The 20,975-nt window shown below is 38.6% G+C and overlaps 1 protein-coding gene across 6 annotated transcripts in view; it reads right to left on the bottom strand.

Moving 5' to 3' along the window:
• EML6 (EMAP like 6) overlaps window positions 1-16,659 on the bottom strand; it is a 115,460-nt gene extending 98,801 nt beyond the window's left edge. For all 6 annotated transcript variants that reach the window (XR_011725188.1, XR_011725189.1, XR_011725187.1 and 3 more), the window contains exons 1-2: window positions 16,417-16,659; window positions 14,442-15,149 (exon numbers count right to left, since the gene is read on the bottom strand). Coding sequence is in view for 3 of the 6 variants with exons in the window: in XM_071740397.1 (XP_071596498.1) it covers window positions 14,442-14,638 (197 nt within the window). In the remaining 3 variants the exon portion in view is untranslated. The remainder of the gene's footprint in view (window positions 1-14,441; window positions 15,150-16,416) is intronic.
• Between the last annotated feature and the right edge of the window lie 4,316 nt (window positions 16,660-20,975).

A 20,975-nucleotide genomic window follows, 5' to 3' on the forward strand; every position in this document is an offset into this window, starting at 1 on the left:
TGTTGCTGTATGGACACACATCTTACTGGGAGAGACATATTCCTGTTTATATGTGACCGTGATCAGCTCAATCAGCCATAAATCCAAAGCACAGAAGATGCTTTAACATGGAATAGAGTTGTGGGGCTGTTTTTAGATATTGAACATCTATGCAAAACATTTAGTCAACAAGTCATTTGAAAGGCAAATATATGTATTATAATTTAAATAAGTATGCATTATATAATTCGCCATAATTATATAATAAATTTTATATCTTCACATATATATTTATATTTAAACACATATATTTGTATACATATATATATATATATAAATATTAAAAAAACAATACAATCCCAACAAACAACTGAGGAGGATAAGTTCACAGAAACTGTAGCTCAACAAGTAGTAACCTGTGAGACAGCTGTGGAAAATGTTCAGTTTCAAGGTGGCAAGGCTGATTAAATAGTTATGTCCCATAGGGAGGAAGAAGGCAGAAAAAAAATTATGCAATGCACTTGGCTGTCATAATGTATAAAGTAATTCATAGCAAACTAAAAGACAAGGTAAAAGAACATTTACCCCTAGGCAGTAGGGAGTCCCATAGATTCAAAATTAAAAACAAGATACCACAGGGAAAATGTGAAATGCAATACACTGCATAAGAGCACATTTGGAATAATTTCATCAACTAACTATTTAATACAGCAAGAAACAGTGCATTTTAAAGAACTGTCTCGTTTAACAGCAGAGCACTCATACTTGATTAAATCTGTCCTCTGTTGAAAAACAAAATACCATGCTTATTCCTAATTTCAACTATCTTATGGTACATTATCAGGTCTAATAATTAACTGAAATAGAATTGTAAAATTATTCTGATGTAGACACAAGTGCAAAAATATTCCTTGCTCAGATAAATAGATACTGCTTGCTCAGCTCTTTTACAGAAAATTATATTCCATGTAATGCCAACTCTCAGAGTAAAATACTATGTGTTCAGACTTAAAGTATTCTTAAAATAATAATTTACAAAAATAAATAGCTATCATTCATCTTCTATGTAGATCTAAGATTTCCTAACATGATTAGTCACACTCATTTATTCACCAGGTTTGGGAAAGTAGATTTCTTTTTCTCACCCAAAATCTAGTATACTGAATTATACAAATAGAATTCTTTTCCACTGGTTTAGAACTGAGTCAGCCAGTCTGCTCCATGAGCAGCAGAGGTCACATGCAGATGTAGTCAGTGTTATCAGTGCTAGAAAACACATGAAAATCTATGTAAGATATGGGGAGTTAAACCAGGAGTCTTTACATATCCCAGAACTCCTTCTATCTCTCACAGTTGTTACATTCATCACTGACAGTGTCTAATTTGAATGACACTTCAGGCCAATGGTATAAAAGAGGTTATTAATATATATATATATATATATAATCAATATTAATGCAATTCAAAGATAGGTTCAATGTCCACTGAATAAAATTTTTTTATAAAAATTTTTTTTTAGTAAACTGTAAAGATTTTTGAAAAGTGTCAAGATTTGTAGATGTCTTGTGTTAGTGTTTTACAGTTAAAGATCTACATCCTAGTTGCAGTCATAGAATACAAACAAGGCCTGGTATTTTCTAGAGTACTTTCTATAAATTTTACACATTGAAGATCAATTTACTTCCAAACTTTTAAAATGATTCATCTTTGTTAACAGAGCGATTGATGTGTTAGCACATTAGGTAGTGCACACAGATCCATCATGATATCTGAAAAGTAAATTACAGCTGTGGTAGCTGTACAGAAAGTTAATAGCTAAGAATGGAGATGGAGTTTGCAGATGTAGCATGCTCTTTGAATCAGGTAAGTCCTGTGCTGGCTACAAAATGGACAGTTGGAAAAAACATATGAAAGGAAATCTTTCAGCATCTCTACTTAAGATTAGGTAGGCAACCAATTTGGAAGGTGTTTTAATTGCCTGGCTGGAAACAGTTCTTTCTTGACAACTGAATTAACTTGGGCTCCTGACTTTAGTCTCTCAGCTAGGTAACTGAAAGAAACTGTAAATGCCTTACATACAGTTCAAACAAAGCCCCCAAGCGTCATGCACAATCTGACATGCTCTTAAATTATCTTGAATTAAACAATCTTGACAAGACTGCTCTATAGTTGCTTAAAAGCTAATTGCTATGAAATGTAAATACAGCGTTTCAAATACAAAGTAATGGTATGCAACTAAACCAGTATTTTACATAAGCAACAGTGGATAAGATTTTAACTAATAAATTTCTGAAGAAACAGTCTTTCAGGAAGTGTTCATTAGCCTTCATGTTCTGAGGAATGACTAATCATACGTTTTGAAGAGATATTTACAAACCACTTGAGCTTATTTTTTGTTCAGTAGAACTGGCTGCACTAGGAACTCTCTTAATATAGGGCCCATAATTATTCAAAACTTATGCAATTTTTTATGCAATATAAAGCTAAGTATCCATATCGTTATTAAATCTACCTGTGTTTCACTGTATGTAGAGCCAATCACAGAAACAAACGTGACAGAGAAGGTATTGTAAAGTTATTATGCTACCAAAATCTATGAATTACTGTAATTGAGAGAGAATACAGTTATCCAGAGAATGCCTTTTAAACTTTTTTTGTGAGAATAATACTAGGAGTTATATTAACAAACATGAAATTATGACTTTGTATGTTTTTATGTAAGCACTGTGACTCATTCTCTTGCCTTTTATTATTTCTCTTTTTCTTCTGATTCCTTAGCAAACTACTCAAAGCAGAAATTCTGAACCTGGAGTTCTGCCTTCTGTGAGATCTCAAAGAGCAGGTCTCATCAGAAACCTTTTTGCTGTGTTTTTGATTCAGTGCAGCAGTGCAGTCTGAAGAGTTCCATGCAATAATGTAAGTGCCTGGCAGCATGTCGTTTCAGGGAGTTGTAATCTGTTTTACTGCTTGTCATTTTATAATACTCTGTTATTTCTCTAGCTTATGGTATCTTGGATATTAGGGAGTTTTTGCCTTCTACATCACAGCAGGAGAAAATGCAGCTTCATACTACAACAGCCAAGTTCATCTGATGAAGAAAATATATCTTCCTCTTCATAATGTCTTTTCCATCTACTTCTGCCTCAGCAGACAAAGCATTCCACTCTCCCCTTACACAAAGTGGGTTTTGTGTATAGCTTGTATGATACTTGGAGGCTAAAACTGAACACAGCATAATTATTTGAGAATAAACCCAATTTAAGATTAGGGGAGTGCCATTCCAATACAATGAGCTAATTAACTGCATTCAGTTTGGTTTACCAGACTTCCAAATTTAACCATCTGATGGCAGACAGCCAGGAGTGTAGAATAGCAATGAATTTAACTATATGCAAGGATACAAAGAAACAGGCCTCTGCTTTACTGATTTCAGATATTAATTAGCTTCAGAGCTTTGAAAAAAATACAAGCTTTTAAAGAAGATTTCATGTGTCCTATACTGTTCAGATATCTATTTGTTCTTCTAGTCTCTTAGGTTTCCTGAGCAAAACATCCTCTCTCCATGAAAGAATTTTGAGAATGAAACTGTACCCATACTAAATACTTACTACTGAAAGAGGTATTATACCTAATTCTTCAGTATAAACCTGTTAAAAAAGCCAGTGGACAAGTTCTCCAAAACTATATCCCATCCCCAAATATTAATTGTTAATACAAGCTATAGATTTTCTGTACAATGAATGATACTGATATTTATAATTTCCCTGGTAATTCATTAACCTATAGTGCAATAAAAATTGATAAAATATACACTGACAAAATTAGTTTGGTGAAAGAGTTGACAACTGTTGGCTTTTGTCATATGTGCTTATGAAGATCTATTATTCTAGGAATCTTCTCTACATATACAGAGCAGACAATCAAACAATAGGTCACATTCTGCTAAAAGCCTCAAGAGAGAGCTAGCATTAATCATCATGTGTATTCTCCAAAGAAAGGAATTATTTTGCAGAGCTTCTACTATAACAATACTGTTGGCCACTTATAACAATTCTTTATTGCCCCCTTCCTTGCTTAGTAACACAGCAGTGGTGCTTTGCAGGTGAGTAGACAAAAATCAGTATGAGGTGGCCATTAGCATAGCTCATAGTATGCACTCCACTCACCCTGCAAACAAAACTAAAATGATATTTCTTCATACTGTATTTTATTTCTCCCTCTCCAATAAATCAATCCCCTTACAAGGAAAAAACCAAAAATTTATAAAACTGAAAATTAGATATAAGCCCAGAGAAAAGTAAATAGGAAAGCAAAACAGAGCATGCAAACCCATCCAAAACCCAGTTCTTAGGTAAATTCTATCTCAAAGAAAGAAATTACTTTATATATATTTTGTTAGGGCATTACTTGCTCATAAAATTGCTTTTTGGATAAAACTATTACAGTTCTGCCAGGGAGGACCTGAATTTATAAAAGGTAATTTTAAAAAGGATATAAAGACAACTTAAAAGGATAAAAGAATAATTTTTAAAAAGCAGGAAGTCATTTTAGGCTGCTCTACACACTAGGACATTAGTCATATGACAAATATTTTAATATGGAAAGTTATTTTGTTAGCAGGTCATCTTCAGCTAAAATATAATTCATGGAAGCAGCCTCGTACAAGTGCAGCTAAGTAGTTTGCAATTCACAAGGTATGATAATATCAGAATACAAAAACTCTATACTAGTGATACAAAGTGAAAAGGGACATAAATTTGCTGCTTAGTTAAATAGAATGCAACTGTGAGGATTCAGTGACTCTACTGAATCTGAATTCCTATAATTCAAATCTCCCTTTTATTTGGGTGGGTAAAATTCCAGACACAGCCCAATACATTTTGCTCAGATCAAAACAAATAAAAAAACCACCCATAACAAACAAACAAACCCCACCAACAAACCCATAAAAACCAACAAACCAAACAAACAAAAACCAAAAAACAGAACCCCCCCATCGTATTTTATTCAAATAATTCTTTGCATAGAATTTGAGTTTTAAATAAGTGCAAATTTGACAAAAATGTCAGTATCTGGAATTCATAATATCAAAATTCTTTTAACACCTTAGTTTTTTCTTAAAACAATATTTACCCTTTGTGTGTTTGTGCACACACATGCTTTATTACTCCTCTTTTATTTTGTCCTTCACTATACTGGGATTCATGGTGGAGATCCCTGAACATTTTTCTCATCTTAGATCTATTTCTGAATTAACACTCAACCAGAAATATCAGCATGTATGGCTATTGAAAGCAAGCCCCAAACAATTAGGTAAACACATTTAGGATTAGTATGCTGAGCTTAGAAAGCTACATTCAAGTTACCTTACCAAGAAAAAGTACCTTCACTCATGCATTGTGGAAGTTTAAAGTAGAGGCTATGGAGGATAATTGTATAGATTGATCTACTTATCTACAGTCAATGGCCACACTTCTATGGTAGTGGAAAAAACTACACTACCTTTTTTCACCTATTTCTCAAGATACTTTTTATAGCAGAAATGTAAAAAGCTTTCTCACTTATAGCTGGATTCAAAGTAATGTTTTGCCATCACCAATAATAAATGCATGCATCTTCTACACTGGTCATCCTGTCTCAAGTCTCAAGTTACAAAGTAATATATTTTAAATGTGGCAATTACAGCTAAATTAGATTTACCAGACCTCTATTGCCAGTACACTTCGCAGCTACTGCCTCTTTCTCAAAATCATCTGATAATGACTTAACAGTAACCTCACACCAAGATAAAAAGTTTAGAAAACAAGAATTGTAAATACCAAACCTATTTACACAGGTTTGTAGTATGATCTACTAGCAGCATACTCTTAGTTTCCAGTTCAAAAGCAAGGATTTAGCACCTGCACAGCTGCTTTTTAAAAGAACTCTTCTGACCTGCTATTAATGCCCCAGCAAAAAAATTGTTGGGTAGATTATTCTAATTAGGTAGATTAAGCAAGTTTCTCTTGGAGCAAAGCAATAGTTGTGTATGCTAAAATTTAGAAAAAGTCATGGGATCAGTGTGCTGTTCAGAAGGTAACAAAATGCAGAAAGTTATGGCTAATGCATAAGCCTAATTCCAAAATGCAAGAGTCCCATATCCAAAAGAAGTAATGTCGGATCTCTTCATCCTGACAAGCAGAAGTTCTAAAATAGATCTTTCAAGAAAGAACAGCTTTCCTGAAGACTCAGTATAATATAATTTTAGATACTGTGGCCTCCACCTGTTGCGACATTTTGGGGTTTTTTAAAATGCAAATCTCTAGAAGTAGTAGAGCCAGCACGTGCAATGATCACTGCATGTACGTAAGACCTTGGACCAAGGGCATAACTATATATTATTAACTTGTTTTACAGCTACTAATAGAAAGAAAAGTTTCACTGAACAGCATTTCAGTGGATGTTTAAAATAGTATATTTTCTAAATAGATTAAAGTCATCTCAGAATCCTACAGGGATCAGGAATCTACTGTAGACCCACTGATAAAATGTTTGAATGCAACCACACTACTGCACACTCATCACCAGTGTTACCAGGGCCAAAGAGTTGATCCTAGACTAGACTGGTCAGATACATTTAATCATTTTCCTCATGCGCTGCCAGACAAGAAGCCAGAGACAGCTCAGCTATTCATAGAGTCAGCATTAGGAGAACTAAGACAAAAGTTCCTTTTGGTACTTTATGAATAATGTTCAAAAACTGGAGATATGGAAGCAAAAATTAAGGAAATTCATATTTAATTTATGTTTTCTGGTCAGATAGAAGGTGATTGTGATCTTTTGTTAAATGTGTCTTAAGATACACAGAAGCATGGTCTGATTAGTCAGGGTGATAGGAAAAACCACTCGAGCCACAACTACAAGTAGAGCTGTAATAAATTGAAGGCCTATTTTTACTGCAAATAACTTATTTTTAGAATAAACATCTTATCTTCTAAAAAAAATTAAAAATAAAAAAATTAGGGAAGTATTACATGGTATCCCAAATTCCTCAGAAGTTTACTTCATCTCGCTTGAAACTGCTTCGAATACCCTTAGCTTGCAATTACTATATGCAAGTAGTAAGTTATTAGTAAAGACAGTGTAAGAGTAAATAACACTTGAAATTTTCATCTCTGCATATGGAAGACAATTTGTGTAGACAAGGAAGCAGACACTTTGCATAAATACACGCCCAATTTTCATGTGTATTCATCAATATTAGTATGATTATATATAAACAGCAACTTACATGTAAGATTATCCCTTCAACATACCAATGACCCCAGACAAAAGCACTATAATTTTCTTCCCTGGATGCACCCAACATCACTCTCCCTGAAGATGCAGCAGGGTTGAATGATGTGTCCTTTAGGGATCGTGTTTGGTTGGTTCATCACATTGGTCTTCAGGACAGACAAACATAAGGTCTATAATTGCCTTTAAGTTCAGACCTACCTAAAGCTTTGGAGGTCTCATTCCAAGTCCGTTATAAATACCACCTTTGAAGAATTATTTAAATTAAACATCTGTTGAACAGAAACTCCAGACAATTAAATGTTCTTGGGCTAGCAATGCATCTCATAAAAAACAAGCTATTCCAAAGAAGAACCTTTAAGTGGGAAAAAATAGCAGGCATTTTTGCTGTTTACCAAGGCTCCTAAAAAAATGAGTAGTAAGTGAGCAGAATACTCTTCTGAAGACCTTAAAACCCCTGCTACAGTTGCAGAGAAGCATTCAAACACTTGGGAGCTGTAGAAAGCATTTGGACCTAGTATTGAACTAATTGAGGATACTTCCCAGCAGTTTTTATGGTACCTGAAAATTATTTCAGCTGTTTGTCTTTCTGTAGAGATATATCAGAAGTATTGCTGCAGTTCCTTGTCGGCCAATATTTTTTTTTCCCTCCAGAAAAAAATATGTAACAATCTCCCTTAAACTGAAAACACTGTTTCTGTTCTGATATAGATACTATAGCAAAAGAGTTTTCTTGTGGAATACAGTACAAAAACAAAACAAAAAATCTCTTCTGTTTTCACCCAGGGAGGTGCAGCCCTTGTGTCCCAGAGGAAAAGCCCAAAGCATGGACTACAGCAGCTTGCACCTCCTCACCTGAAAAGTCTCAGTTTTCAGTTGGTAGGATGAAAATTTTGGAAGGACATTTGTAGCCCCTACCAGACCATTCTTTCTTTAGAACAGTTATGAACAGGTTGTTATGGGCAAAAGTATGAATTTTAATAATAATTGCTGAAATATATGTTGTTATTTTTTCCATTAAGTACTAAAATAAAGATGTGACACTTCCTGCAAAAAAACCTAATCGACTTGGAAGAAAGAAAAAAAGCATTCAGAAATTACCCAGGTAAGTCTACCTAACACCCATTCATCCAGTAAGAAGGACAGGAGTAGTTCATGGAGAATGATCTGTTCTGTCCTACAAGATTATCAACTTCTGCAGTTCATAAAATTCTGTACAAATTAGAATTTGTATACTCTTGCAGGAAGTTTTATAGTACAGAAGTACAAAAATAATATGAAAAGAACACCCCAAAATTTTACAAAAATTGTAATACAACACTGTCCCTTAAGTTCTCCCCCAACCACCTAATTGAAAAGATGATTTGAAATTAGCATTAGTCATATCAAAGCATTTTCCATGCATTTTCATCATGTTAAACAGAAACTATGCTACCAGGTGATTCCTAGTCATCTTAAATCAAACTGAAACAAAATAAGTAAAAGAATTGCAGGGCCAATGCTGACCAAATGTAAAAAAATAATTAAAACAAACAAAAAAATGTAGCGGAAGTTTTTTAAGATCTTGTGATCAATGGGGAAAAAAGTGTAACAACATGACGGAGAACTCTAACTGCAAAATTTTAATGCACAACAAGACCTTGATAGTTAAGGCTGGATACTCAGTACTGTGAGATAATGAGTTGCTTCACACAAATACATTTTAAAAAATGGCATATACTAGCTGATACAGGTTCAACACTTTCTTTTTTTCAGCTGTTACAAGATAAAAGCACAATAAAGATCTCAAGATTTTCTAAAGGAATACAAGTGCTTCCTGTTTTGTTGGACATGTTTATTTCTTCCCATTTTAAAAATGAGTTAAATCAATCTGCTGATTTTAACACATAAAACTCCACTTGTGATTTTTAATAATAAATGTCACTTCACTTGTCCAAAGAAGCAAGCGAAATATGACTGGAAAAGCAACAAATCTTACTTATCCTTCTACTGTCATATCTGACATATCCCTGGGATCTATACAGACTGGACTACTTAAACACTGTCATTGAATGACCACCATTCTCAGAGAATTACTTCTGCAAATGCCTAGTGATTCTCTGTACTTCTGACTGATCTTTGTATTTTTAAAATCACATCCAGTAAGATACTGTAACTATTCCATCATGTCTGCATCAATATGGATATTTAAGAAACAAATATTTATAGCAACCCATGCCCCAGTAAAGACTTAAAAACTAAATGTAGCACAGCAATCAAGCTAAGCAAAAAGTAGTCACCAGAACATAATGAAATAAATGTAATTTTCCCCTGTTTTTTTGAGATTGAAAGCAAAAGAAGCAATAAGCTGATTAGAGGAGTTTTTATGGGGGATTTATTTCTTTAATATGAAACTCCTTTAACAATCTATGGTCTCACAGCAGTTCTCAAAGCACATTAGTATACATGGATTTGAGATTCTCCTTCACCCCAGCTGTTTCAGAGCTACATCTCTCAAGTTCTACTGACTTTGCAAAGGAACTTGTGTGGCTTTTTGCATAACAAAACAGATCTGGAATTTCTGTTGAAAATCTGGGATAGCTTCATTGCTACTTTGCTTGCTTTAGGTCACTACATTTTGGCAGTCCTGCATATGCACCTGCAGTGACTAAAGTCAAGGTTTAGCACAAGCTACAGACATGGCAAGTCTGTCATGCACTTCCAATCCAAAACAACCACAGTTAATTGAACATCATGCTATAGTACCCAAGTGCTTGTCACTTACCATCCAAATGGTGACACCTAATCATGAAGTATTTTAGATCCCTTCACATAAGTACCATCTCTATAAACAGAAATACTATTTTAATAAATTATTTTAAATAAGAACTGTGAAGTACAGTTTAGCTATTTTACCTGAGGGTTTGATTTGCATACCTCTGCTACCAATTTACTTACTCCAAAATTGCACTTACTATAGTCAATAACAGATGACATTGCTTCAAGCATCATATTTCTTTTTTCCCTAACAGCAGAAAGACATGAAAACATGCAGTCATGCTCATGTATGCATCTTGTCTCCTGAAATGATCGCTCTAACAAATAAACCAGGCCTCTAGTCACTCTTGCAGCTCAGTAAATCTCATCACCACTGGCACATTTTTAATCTCAATCTGTCAGCACAGTAGGAATACACACACCAGCATACTTACAGCAATATTCTGATAAATCCGACATTGCTATTACATTGTAAGCAGTCTTACATAAATAACACGCTTTGGCATCCGTAGATAACAGGCTAGCTTGCCAGGTACTATGCCTAGGCAGCAAACACTGTAAGGGACCTGAGGAAGGGAGCTGCGTCCCCTGTGGCACTCTGCCTCACAAAGGGCTTGCTCGAAGGCAACTGGGATGCAGAATGTGCATAGTGCTACAACATAGCAGATTGCACAGGAAACAGAGGTATATGAAAAGTGCAGGTGAAGTCTTCAATATGCTGTCCAAGGTGTTCTCTCAGTAAGTTTTGATGTAGGCAGAACTATTCACTACTGCAGAACTTGGAAATACAACAAGGAGATAGAACTTTATTACTATACCATCAGAAAAATTTCACAAAGTTAGGAACCTCTGTTTACAAATTAATTCTGTAAAAATAAATGAAATTAATTGTATTTTAACTTGTATTGGGAAGTATCTTAACTGGCTATATTTTAATTTTTGATGTTTTTTTCTGGTAAGCTTTCTTTTGTCTTTCAAATGCATAAGTTGCAGGAAAATTGCAGGAAAGAACTGCCTCCATTCAATACTTCCTCAAGAGAAAAAAGAGGAGTGATCTAACTGCTTGCTGTTATACAAGTAATGCACAATATAAAAGTGAGAAAACCTTCTGTTCTTTTGAAAGTGTTCAATTACTGTCAAAACTAATGATCCAGTCTTGCAAGTGGTTATACTAAACATAAATCCTACACACTTGTGTGAATTCCACTGAAGGCAGCAACGCTGCATGAACTGCAAGATTCTCATTAGTACATTAACAGCGATTACAATGGGATGCTGCAAAAATCCACTTTTAAATTACTCAAGAAGGAAAACAATCCCCACATGTTAATATTACAGCTTCTGAAGCCTAATCCGGCAAAGTACAGATGCCTGAATCCAGTGAAAATCAGTTACATATGTAATGATATATCTACATGACACTTTCTACATTAAAATCTTGCAATAGCTGCAGTTTTACACAGCTATGACACATCAGCTATTATGCTTATGATGTTTCAGCTAGACCACATTTCAAGCACAAACGCAGAGTTACCATGCAAGACACTTCACGACTGTTTTGTGGTCAGTAACATTGACTTTAGGGTAAACTGTAGAGCTGACAGCTTGGAGAAAAGAGGAGTATTCTGAACTTCACACACAAAAAAAAAAAAAACAACAAACCCAACCAAAAAAAGCCCAACAGCAAAAAACCAAAACAAACTAAAACAAAAAACAAACAGGGAGGGAGAAGAATAGTATTTCATGCTCCTTGATTACAAAGCAAGTTTCATAAATGACGTCTTTTTAGTCTCCAATCAAAATGCATCAGCAGTCCTCAGAGACCAGACCCAATGCTGTTCATTTCAACTATGTGCTGATCTTCTTTTATAGTGACAGTACTTGTTCATCAACAGAATTAACTATTCCTCAACTAAATACCATGCAAGGAGAACTGTATTTTACAATTGGAATTAGCAAAAGAGTCACAGAATATCTTAGGCAATATCATCTCTGGAGGCCAACCAGTTCAATCCCTCCACAAAGTAGGGCTCACTTCCAAGGCAAATCAGGTAGTTCAGAACCTCATCTCATCACAAACTTAAAAGGAGGAGGAGTTGGAAGCACACCACTTTGTAGTGGCTTTGCACAGAAAACTGAACACTTCAGAGCTCACTTGGCCATACTCTGAACATCTGTCTCATCAGCTGAGTGCAGTATGTTGTTCCTTATACAAATACAACTTAATTTTCAAATATAAACCTTGGAAAAAATGGCATTGCTCCATTAATGCAATAGCAACTTGTCTACTTCAGACCAAACTAAATTATGTCCAACTGCATTATCTGATACAAAGCAAGAAGCAGGACAATTAAACTTGTGAAATCACGTTAACCATACACTTTTAGACATCTGACCTTTTCACCAAGGACGAATATCCACTTTCATGAAGTTCAAAGAATCACAGAATCATTAAGGTTGGAAAGAACCTCTAAGATCATCAAGTCCAAAATATAAACACTTCAAGGTAATGCACAGGTTCTTAAGTCTCTGAACCATGGGTTGTTAATTTTTATTTTCCACAAAATAGTATTCTCTGAAGCCTTTCAACACAGAAGAAGTTAATGGCAATACTCAGAAGCATATGATCCTCCCAACTTTGAGGTCTCCCGGTCTTAATGATTTCAGAGCATTTTCCAGAATCTGGAATTTTTATTTATTTTTTTTTTTAAATTGTGGTTTGTATCTCTTTACAAATTACAACCTGTTGGACTGCAAATGTGTGCACTGCTGTTCAGGAGATCATCTCAGGCAAGTAGATATCAATATCGAAGTAAATATTCAATGCAAATAAAGGCACAAAAGTTTCACAATACGATTGGTTTTGGGAGGGAGATTTAGCCAGGTATAATAACCATTACATTTTAATCTCAGCTGATGATTTTAAAAAGAGAAAGAAAGAGAACAAAAGCATCATTGTCCAACCCCAAACCAGAAGATATATGTAGATATGTGGTTGTGTATTGACAAATTATATTTTCAGTATTCAAGGAGGATTTCAACATAAAGTCACAAACAAACAGCTATGTACATGGATTACACTCCTTACTCCACAGAATATTGAAATGTATAGCCATAGAACAAGGAAAACTATGATATTGCATGATACTGCATGATACTGCAGATTCATCTAAAATACTCGTTCTCTGAAGGACCTGAGCAGCCAAATGTCTAAACAGCCTTCTGGAACTGAAAGTACTTTTGAAACCAGAATAAACTTTTATGCACATCCACTGTATTTAATGAAATGCTACTGCAGGACAAGAATGCTACTAGAATACACAGCAATCAAAAGCTCTGTCAGGGAAAAGAGGATAGTTTTCTGCAAACAAAGCTCCAGAATGATTACATGGCAATTATATGATTGTGCTACTGAGTGTCAAAACACTGACTTCAGAAGATGATTCCACAGTACTACCGCACCATGAGTCACCTGGGACTATTCTGGTTTCACATTACCAAGAGAACACTTCATTCATGCTGAATTAGGCGAATAGGGAGGGCAGCAGTAAGCCGTGCTCAGAGGAGTGTCATTACCCAGCACCATTCTTTATAAGGACATTCTAGGTTCAGATTTCTGTCCTGAAGTCATAGACATAGTGTTAATTTTCTGTTCTACTGATGTAAACGTATTTTGAATAATTTTTTTAAAGTCAACCTTGAACCCTGTAACCACATTTTCATTGTGTTATTTTGTGAGGCGCAGTAAAAATTAATACTTCTCTTAGACAACAACATCAATTAACCCCACTTCTTGGACAGCATTTAAAAGAAAGACAGGAAAAAAAAAAAAAAAAAAAAAAAAGAAATGTTCAGAGTAAGACCTGAGCTTCTGTAGCCATCTTGCACCAGCATGCTTGGGCTTTTTTGGATGGAGTATAAACATCTAACCTTGATTTTGGGTGAAATTTTCCAGATGTTGTAAAAAAAAAAAAAAATTAAAAAAAATTAGTTTGACCTACATGCCAGATTTATGGTACTCTTGTGCTTGGAGTTGCTGACCATAACAAAAGCTACACCTGCCTTCTGTGAGACATCAGAATCAGCTAGCTAGGGTCCCAGCTCTGGAAAGATCAAGGTGCTGGATCCACGATTCTGCTGCACTGTTGCACTAAGATCTTCCCAGTGTATTCCCGTATTGAAATGAAGTGCTTTGCTTTTGGTGCAATGCAATAGAAAAAACTTACCTTCTGTTACTTTTTGCTACAAAGATAGTAATTAACAGTATGTAGAAATTCAGCTTTCACTCAGAAAAATCAGAGCTGCTTTAAAACGCCAGGTACAGGCTGAGATGTAAGACGCAAGGAGGGGATATTCTGCCAGCCCTACATTCCCCTCCCTTCCTTTTAAACCCCACCCCACCCCACCACCAGACAAGTCAGCCCCCTTACCTGATAATATCATCGTTGTGCCCGAGGAAGAATTTCTGGCTGTGCTCTCTGGTGTTATAAACCACTCCGACTCCAGCCACGAAGTAAACCACCTCTTTGCCTGCCGTGTAGTACAGGTTGTTGCGGCACTGGTGACCCCTGTACCCGTAAACCCACTCCAGACGGAGCTGGCATCTAGGAGCTGTCCGATCCGCCATGATAACCAATCCCCTCTCCCCACAAGCACACACAAAACCTAGCGCTGCCCCTCCTTCCCTTAACTCCTTCCCCCTTCTGGGTTTTCCCCTTTGAAACGTTATCGGTCCCTGCCCAGCTGCCGAAGCTTCAGGTGGCACTTCCGAGCGACGATCTTAAACGAGAAAGGCATTCGGGGATCAGGGCTGCTGCTGCTGCTGCGCTGCCACCATAATCTGCTGCTGCTGCTGCTGCCCAGGACGAGCAGCTGCCGCTCCCCCGCCTCGGCACGACCCAGGCAACTTCTTGGGGGAGAGAGCGAGCTCAAAAACACACCTACATAAGCAGCAGACAGGGCTGGGGTTTGTGTTTCGTTTTTTTCTTTCCGAAGGCAAAGTAACTTCCGTGCGTCACCACCACCTGCCAAAGGCTCCCTGCTGCAACTCCCGTATTGCACCTTCTTGGCTTCCTGAAAAAAGCTTCTTGGCTGCTCCTCTTTGTAAGATACTAAGCTTTAGGTAAAAACTGGAGAAACTGGAAGAGAAAAAACCAAAACAAAACAAAAAACCAAAACAAGAAAACAAAAAACGTGGTTTTTTATTACAGAATGCATGTGTATTTAAAATGCAAAGCAACTACTTTGGTAGCTCGGGGAGCACTGTTTGGATCTGTGCTGTGCCTGTTCTGAGTGGTCTGGGGTCTTTCAAACCTTTTCAGCAAAATCCAGTCTCTTCATATGAGATACTACTGAAAGAGACAATTTGTATGCAACACCCAGCATAAATATGGCAACACTTCTCCATCTTTCCTTATCTCCGAGCAACCCAAAACTTCCTCCTCGTGGAGTCTACAGCAGCTATGTAATTAAAATAATTTATTGTTCCCATTTTTCAGTCACTCCAATTTGCCATGAAGTACGGGAGAGCTTGTGTTTTTGTTATTTACTGTCATCCTTTGGGTAGATACTCCCAAAGAACACATTTCATTGCTTCTCTTTTGCTTTTTCCAAAGAAAAATTACAGTCTCATTATTAGCGAGCATGACTGCTGCACACTGTTTGTGATAAGACATCCACCACTTTACAGAATCCCTCAACGAGAGACCAAACCCAACCCTCCAAGACTCGGTCACAACCGCAGAGAAGACAATGCTAAAATCCGTGGAACAAACTCAAAGACTAAATCACAGAGCACTGTGTCAGATGGAAGGGAAGAATAACCTACCCACTACAAGGCTATACCCTTTACTTTCCCCCACACAGCACACCTCACATTCAGGATATGCACAAACTAAAGAGCGGCGTGTTGATACCGGTTTACACAAACCCTTAACAGCGCCGGCAATAGTCCCCGGGACATCGCCAATATAACCCGTAAGCGATAACAACCCGTCCTTAAGGAATAAAGCTCCAACCTTGAAGCAGACCTAAGCATAACACCCTAGCACCACACCCCGAATCTCCAGAGGGAACATCATGTCTCACGGCCCCCAGGCCAGCAGTCCCTACCGCTCTCAGCCTGGGTAGCCAGCCGCCAGGGAAGCCTTTCCGCAGGGGGCGTGGGATAGAGGGGGTGGGCGGAGGGGGCAAGCTTTTCCGCGGAGAGCGGACCGCCCCCGGCGCCTCAGGTCCAGGCACTGCCCTCACTCCCCGTTCCGGGGGTCGGCACCGTGGGCGTGTGCCAAGGGTGGAGGTACGTCCTCCCGCTCAGCGAGATGGAGTCTGAGGGGGTGGTGGCAGAGGCTGGGCAGAAGCAGCGGTTCCCCCATCACCCGACAAGAGGCGCCCCTTCCCGGTGCGCACCGGATGCCAGCGGAGGAGGCTCAAGGCGACGGTGGGGTCACCCATCACTCGCCCACGCTCTGCGGGAGCGGCATCCTTCGCGCCGCAGCCTGTGGAGACCGGCTTTGCCCGGCAGCCGCGCGCTCCGCCTTCCCGCCCCGGCCCCGGCCTCAGCGGCGCCTCATGGGGATGCGAGTTCCGACGGGGGCCAACGCCCGCCTTGCCAGCGGGAGCCCGACTACAACTCCCAGGATGCCCCGCAGCCACGCCGTTGCTGTGGTGACAGCCCTGCGGCGGGAGCCGGCGGTGCCCAACGGTTGCGGCGCGCGCCGCCCAACGGACGTCTGTGGCTCTCCCTGCCCCCTATTTTGAAGGGCGGGGTGGTGTGTGTGTGGGTGTGGGTGTGGGTGTGAGGGTGTGAGGGTGTTCGTGTGTGTGAAGGGGGGGATCTGGGTGTTTGTGTGTGTTGTATGTGTGTGTGTGTGTGTGTGTGTGTGAGGGGGGGGGAGGTGGGTGCCGCCCAGCCGGGCCTCTGGTTGCTCCGTGCTTTGGAGGGAAGTAACCGTGGTTTGTTTTCCTCACTACACTGGGATTACCTCAGTCTTGCATTTCCATCCACGATCTGAAAAAGAGCATGAAATGTTGAACACAAGTTCACCCAAGTTTTGCCCTCAAACGTGGTCGTGGCTTGCCACACAAGTCAGATGCAAATTTACACAATGAAAACCATCTTCCTGCTTTTCCCGTTCACAATGGTACCCATTAATCTCACAAAAATTTAGAAAAAATTAAGGTATAGCAAAATTAGCCCATCCTTTCTTCACAGACAGTTCTTCACTGCATTTGACTGTCCAGCAGTTAACCTGGCAAATCTTCAGTCATCCAAAACACACAGGCACAGCCATAAAAAAATAACTGTTTGCTGTTGCCAAGCATGCAACCCATTGCTACAAAAGCCCTTTTCAAAAGGAGTGGTAACTGAACACAGAAAAAAAGCAAATATATTTACACCTGTGTGCTGATCTCTGAGGTTTACAGTTTATTGGGACAAGCCCTTCATCTTGTGTTCATTTCCCTTTGGTAACACAGCAGACAGATCGCGTGGTTAACCTCTGAAAAAACATCTTGTCTTCCAGTGGTCCTTGAGGAATGCAGTTGCAAAGACACTTAACGCCAGTATTTACTCAAGTTAAAGTCATTTCTGCATGTAATCTGAAAGCTTTAAAAATATCTTTAAAATGCTTCAAATTCATAGGGGAACATGAAAAAATAAACATTATTTTATAAAAATATATCTCCAGCTTTAGGAAAAAAATGTTAAATTCATTAATTTTTTATATTATCATGTAATAATGATTATTGTTATTGTAGCAATGACCAACACTAGTCATGAACCAACACCCCAAAAACCTTTAAAACCCTGAAAAGTAAACATACAGAACTACAAGCATAGTTTCACTTGTTTTCCTAAAATCTGTGTTCTAAAGAATTGTTTGGGTTTGTTTGGGTTTTTTTGGTTGGTTGTTGGTTTTGTTGGTTGTTTTGGTTTGTTTTGTGGGGTTTTTTGTTTTGTTTTTTTGAGGGTGTGTGTGTATATGTGATTTCATTACCTTTTGTGGTGAGTTGCTAATGTATTTTTTTCCAATTAAAAGAAGAAAGGCATTATTACTTTCCTATTAGGAGAGGAGCAGTCACTTTGCTAAAAATGTTCAATACTGCAACCTACCGTTCATTGTCAGTACAACATAAACATCACTGACGCTGTTAAGCTTCCTTTATAGTGTTTACACCGAGTTTAAACCGAATTTAATGCAATTCTTGAGATAGAACCTTTATGGGAGATGCCAAAAAGCTCCACGTCTCAAATTATGATATATCCTGCCCGGTCTATACATATATAAGAGCTGTGATTAACAATGAACACGGATTTTTCCCTCCCAGAAAGGGAGGGGAATGTCCTAGATCTTTGCTACACAAAATTCCATTTATAACCCATATTTTTGTAGATTAATGTACAGCAGATGTGCAGAGATGGCACCCTAATCGGTATTTCAAAATTGGGACTTCTTATTTGAGCCCTAAATGGTTTTTAGAATTATAGAAAATCTGTAAGAACCTGGGGGGAGGGATGAGAAGCAGGAACTGATCTAGTTCTGCTTGTGTGTTGTCTGGCATTACATTAATCCAATCCTGATTGATGCCTCTCAGCAGTTTTACAACTTAATTACAAAACAATAAGAGGGAAATTGCCTCTAAGCTCTTATTTGTGTTGGTGAAATACTAGGATCTGGCCAGAAATAGTTTTAGGAGGGAAAAAAGAAAAGAAAAATATCAAGTCTTTTCCATCCTCAAATGCAAAGCACACCCATTTCTCAATGATCAGACATACCATATTCTTTCACGTCCTAGCCTGACAAGAAAGTCCTTCTGACCAGCCACAATACATTTGTTTTACGTTTTAGGTACATGTTTATACATGTACAGCAGGTCACTATAAAAGACACACCCGTGCTCACTCCTGCTGAGACCTTCACCTTCCCACAGGAGATTCTTTCATTTTTTGTGTCACAGCAAGGCTGATGGTGTTCCTTGCCTTTCAGTATCCTGGCTGTCACGCTCGGCTCAGATTCCTTCCTACGACAATTCATCTGAGATGTGTCTAAATCTTACCATGTTTCCATAACTTTTTAAAAATCTGACTTGTACAAGTTAAGAGAACTTTTATCCAAGCTATTAATTCTCTTGAGATCACAAATAATACTTGATTGCTCAGGTGGTACCGGATCTGTCGCAGCTAAGAATCTCTCAGGATAGACTGACCCCTCACAGATAGCACTGGTGCTCTGTGGAAAAGTGAGATTTTTTCGTGGCTAGGTGTGGGAGTAAAAGACAAGCAGGAAGAAAATTAACGTTAGGCTCAGATAATCCATACCACCATAACATAATGAGCTGCCACAGCGTCTCACGGAGCAGTTAATAATTACATGAAATGGATCAATATCGAAAGGACACAATACTTCAAACACAGAACAACGTGTGCAATGAAACTGTGTGGTAGATTTGACATCCACAATTGCCAGGCTCATAAGGATGCCGAGCTCAAGATGCAAGGCGGGATTTACTTTAAAATAAGCATTTATGCACCAAATCCTTCTTGTCGTACTTTACAAAACAAACTAGTATTCTACTGCCGAGTAGTCTATTATAGGTCTCCCAGCTGTTCTCCGCAGCAGGTGTGATGACCAGGAGGCAGAGGCACACCGGGTGCATGCAGCCTGTGCTGCATTATGACAGACTGCAGATGCGACCACGTGGGCGCGCTGAAGCCACTGCCTCGGCGACACAGGCAGCTCATCTCGCTTTGCTTCGATAGCATTAGTGCATGTTGTAAGACATCTCAGCCCCACTAAGCTGTTAGAATGCACAGCAACAACAGGTACAAGGTACGTCCAGAGGAGGGCAACTAGGCTGGTGAAGGGACTCGAGCACAGATCCTATGAGGAGAGGCTGAGGGAGCTGGGGGTGTTCAGCCTGGAGAAGAGGAGGCTCAGAGGAGACCTCATCACTCTCTACAACTCCCTGAAAGGAGGGTGTAGCCAGGGGGGGGTCGGTCTCTTTTCCCAGGCAACCCTCAGCAAGACAAGAGGGCACGGTCTCAAGTTGTGCCGGGGGAGGTTTAGGTTGGATATTAGAAAGAATTTCTTTACTGAGAGGGTGATCAGACATTGGAATGGGCTGCCCCAGAAGTGGTGGATTCTCCATCCCTGGAGATATTTAAAAAGAGACTGGATGTGGCACTCAGTGCCATGGGCTGGTAACCGCAGCAGTAGTGGATCAAAGGTTGGACTTGATGATCTCTGAGGTCCCTTCCAACCCAGCCAATTCTATGATTCTATGAATTAGAAGCAAACCTCTTAAATCCGGTGCTTGTTGCATTTAATTGCCGTGTGCTGGAATACATTTCCCTTGATTCTCACTACTCGCCCTGTATCCTGCAGCATTTGCAGTACTGCATTGTGGGTTTGTTTTATGCCTTGCCTTATCTGTACTTTAGTCTTGCTTAATCCTCTGAAACAAAACAAACAAAACAAAAAACCCAAACAATCTACCAGAACCAAAATATTCATTGGATTGCTGTCATAAAGCTAAAGAAAAATGCTTGATAACAGGGGATAAAATACATTCAGTAGCAAGGAATAAAACTGATTAGAGACTAAAAGCACTCCTCATCCAGGCCCTGAACACCCATAACTATGGGGACAATTCTAACCCCAATGCATTGAGAACACATTCCTTTCTTACCTGGGTTTTGTCCTGTTTGACCTCCAAGTGTGCTTTCTTGACACCAGGACATGGAAAAGCAAGCTGAATTCTTCCACTTTTGCTGGCTGAGAGCTCCTGTTCCTCCTCAGGATGTGGCCTGAGATAGAGCTGTAGTGTCAGAGACCTGAATTATGCTTTTTCTAGTAATTTAATTATCAGCAGTAAGTCAGTCATTTAGTACAGACTGATTTTCTGAGTTTGGTGGTTTTGTTTGTTTGTTTATGAAAAGTGCTAACGTTTGTTCCAGCTCCCAGTGA

The sequence above is a fragment of the Heliangelus exortis genome, chromosome 3, assembly GCF_036169615.1.
Source record: "Heliangelus exortis chromosome 3, bHelExo1.hap1, whole genome shotgun sequence".
NCBI lineage: Eukaryota > Metazoa > Chordata > Aves > Apodiformes > Trochilidae > Heliangelus > Heliangelus exortis.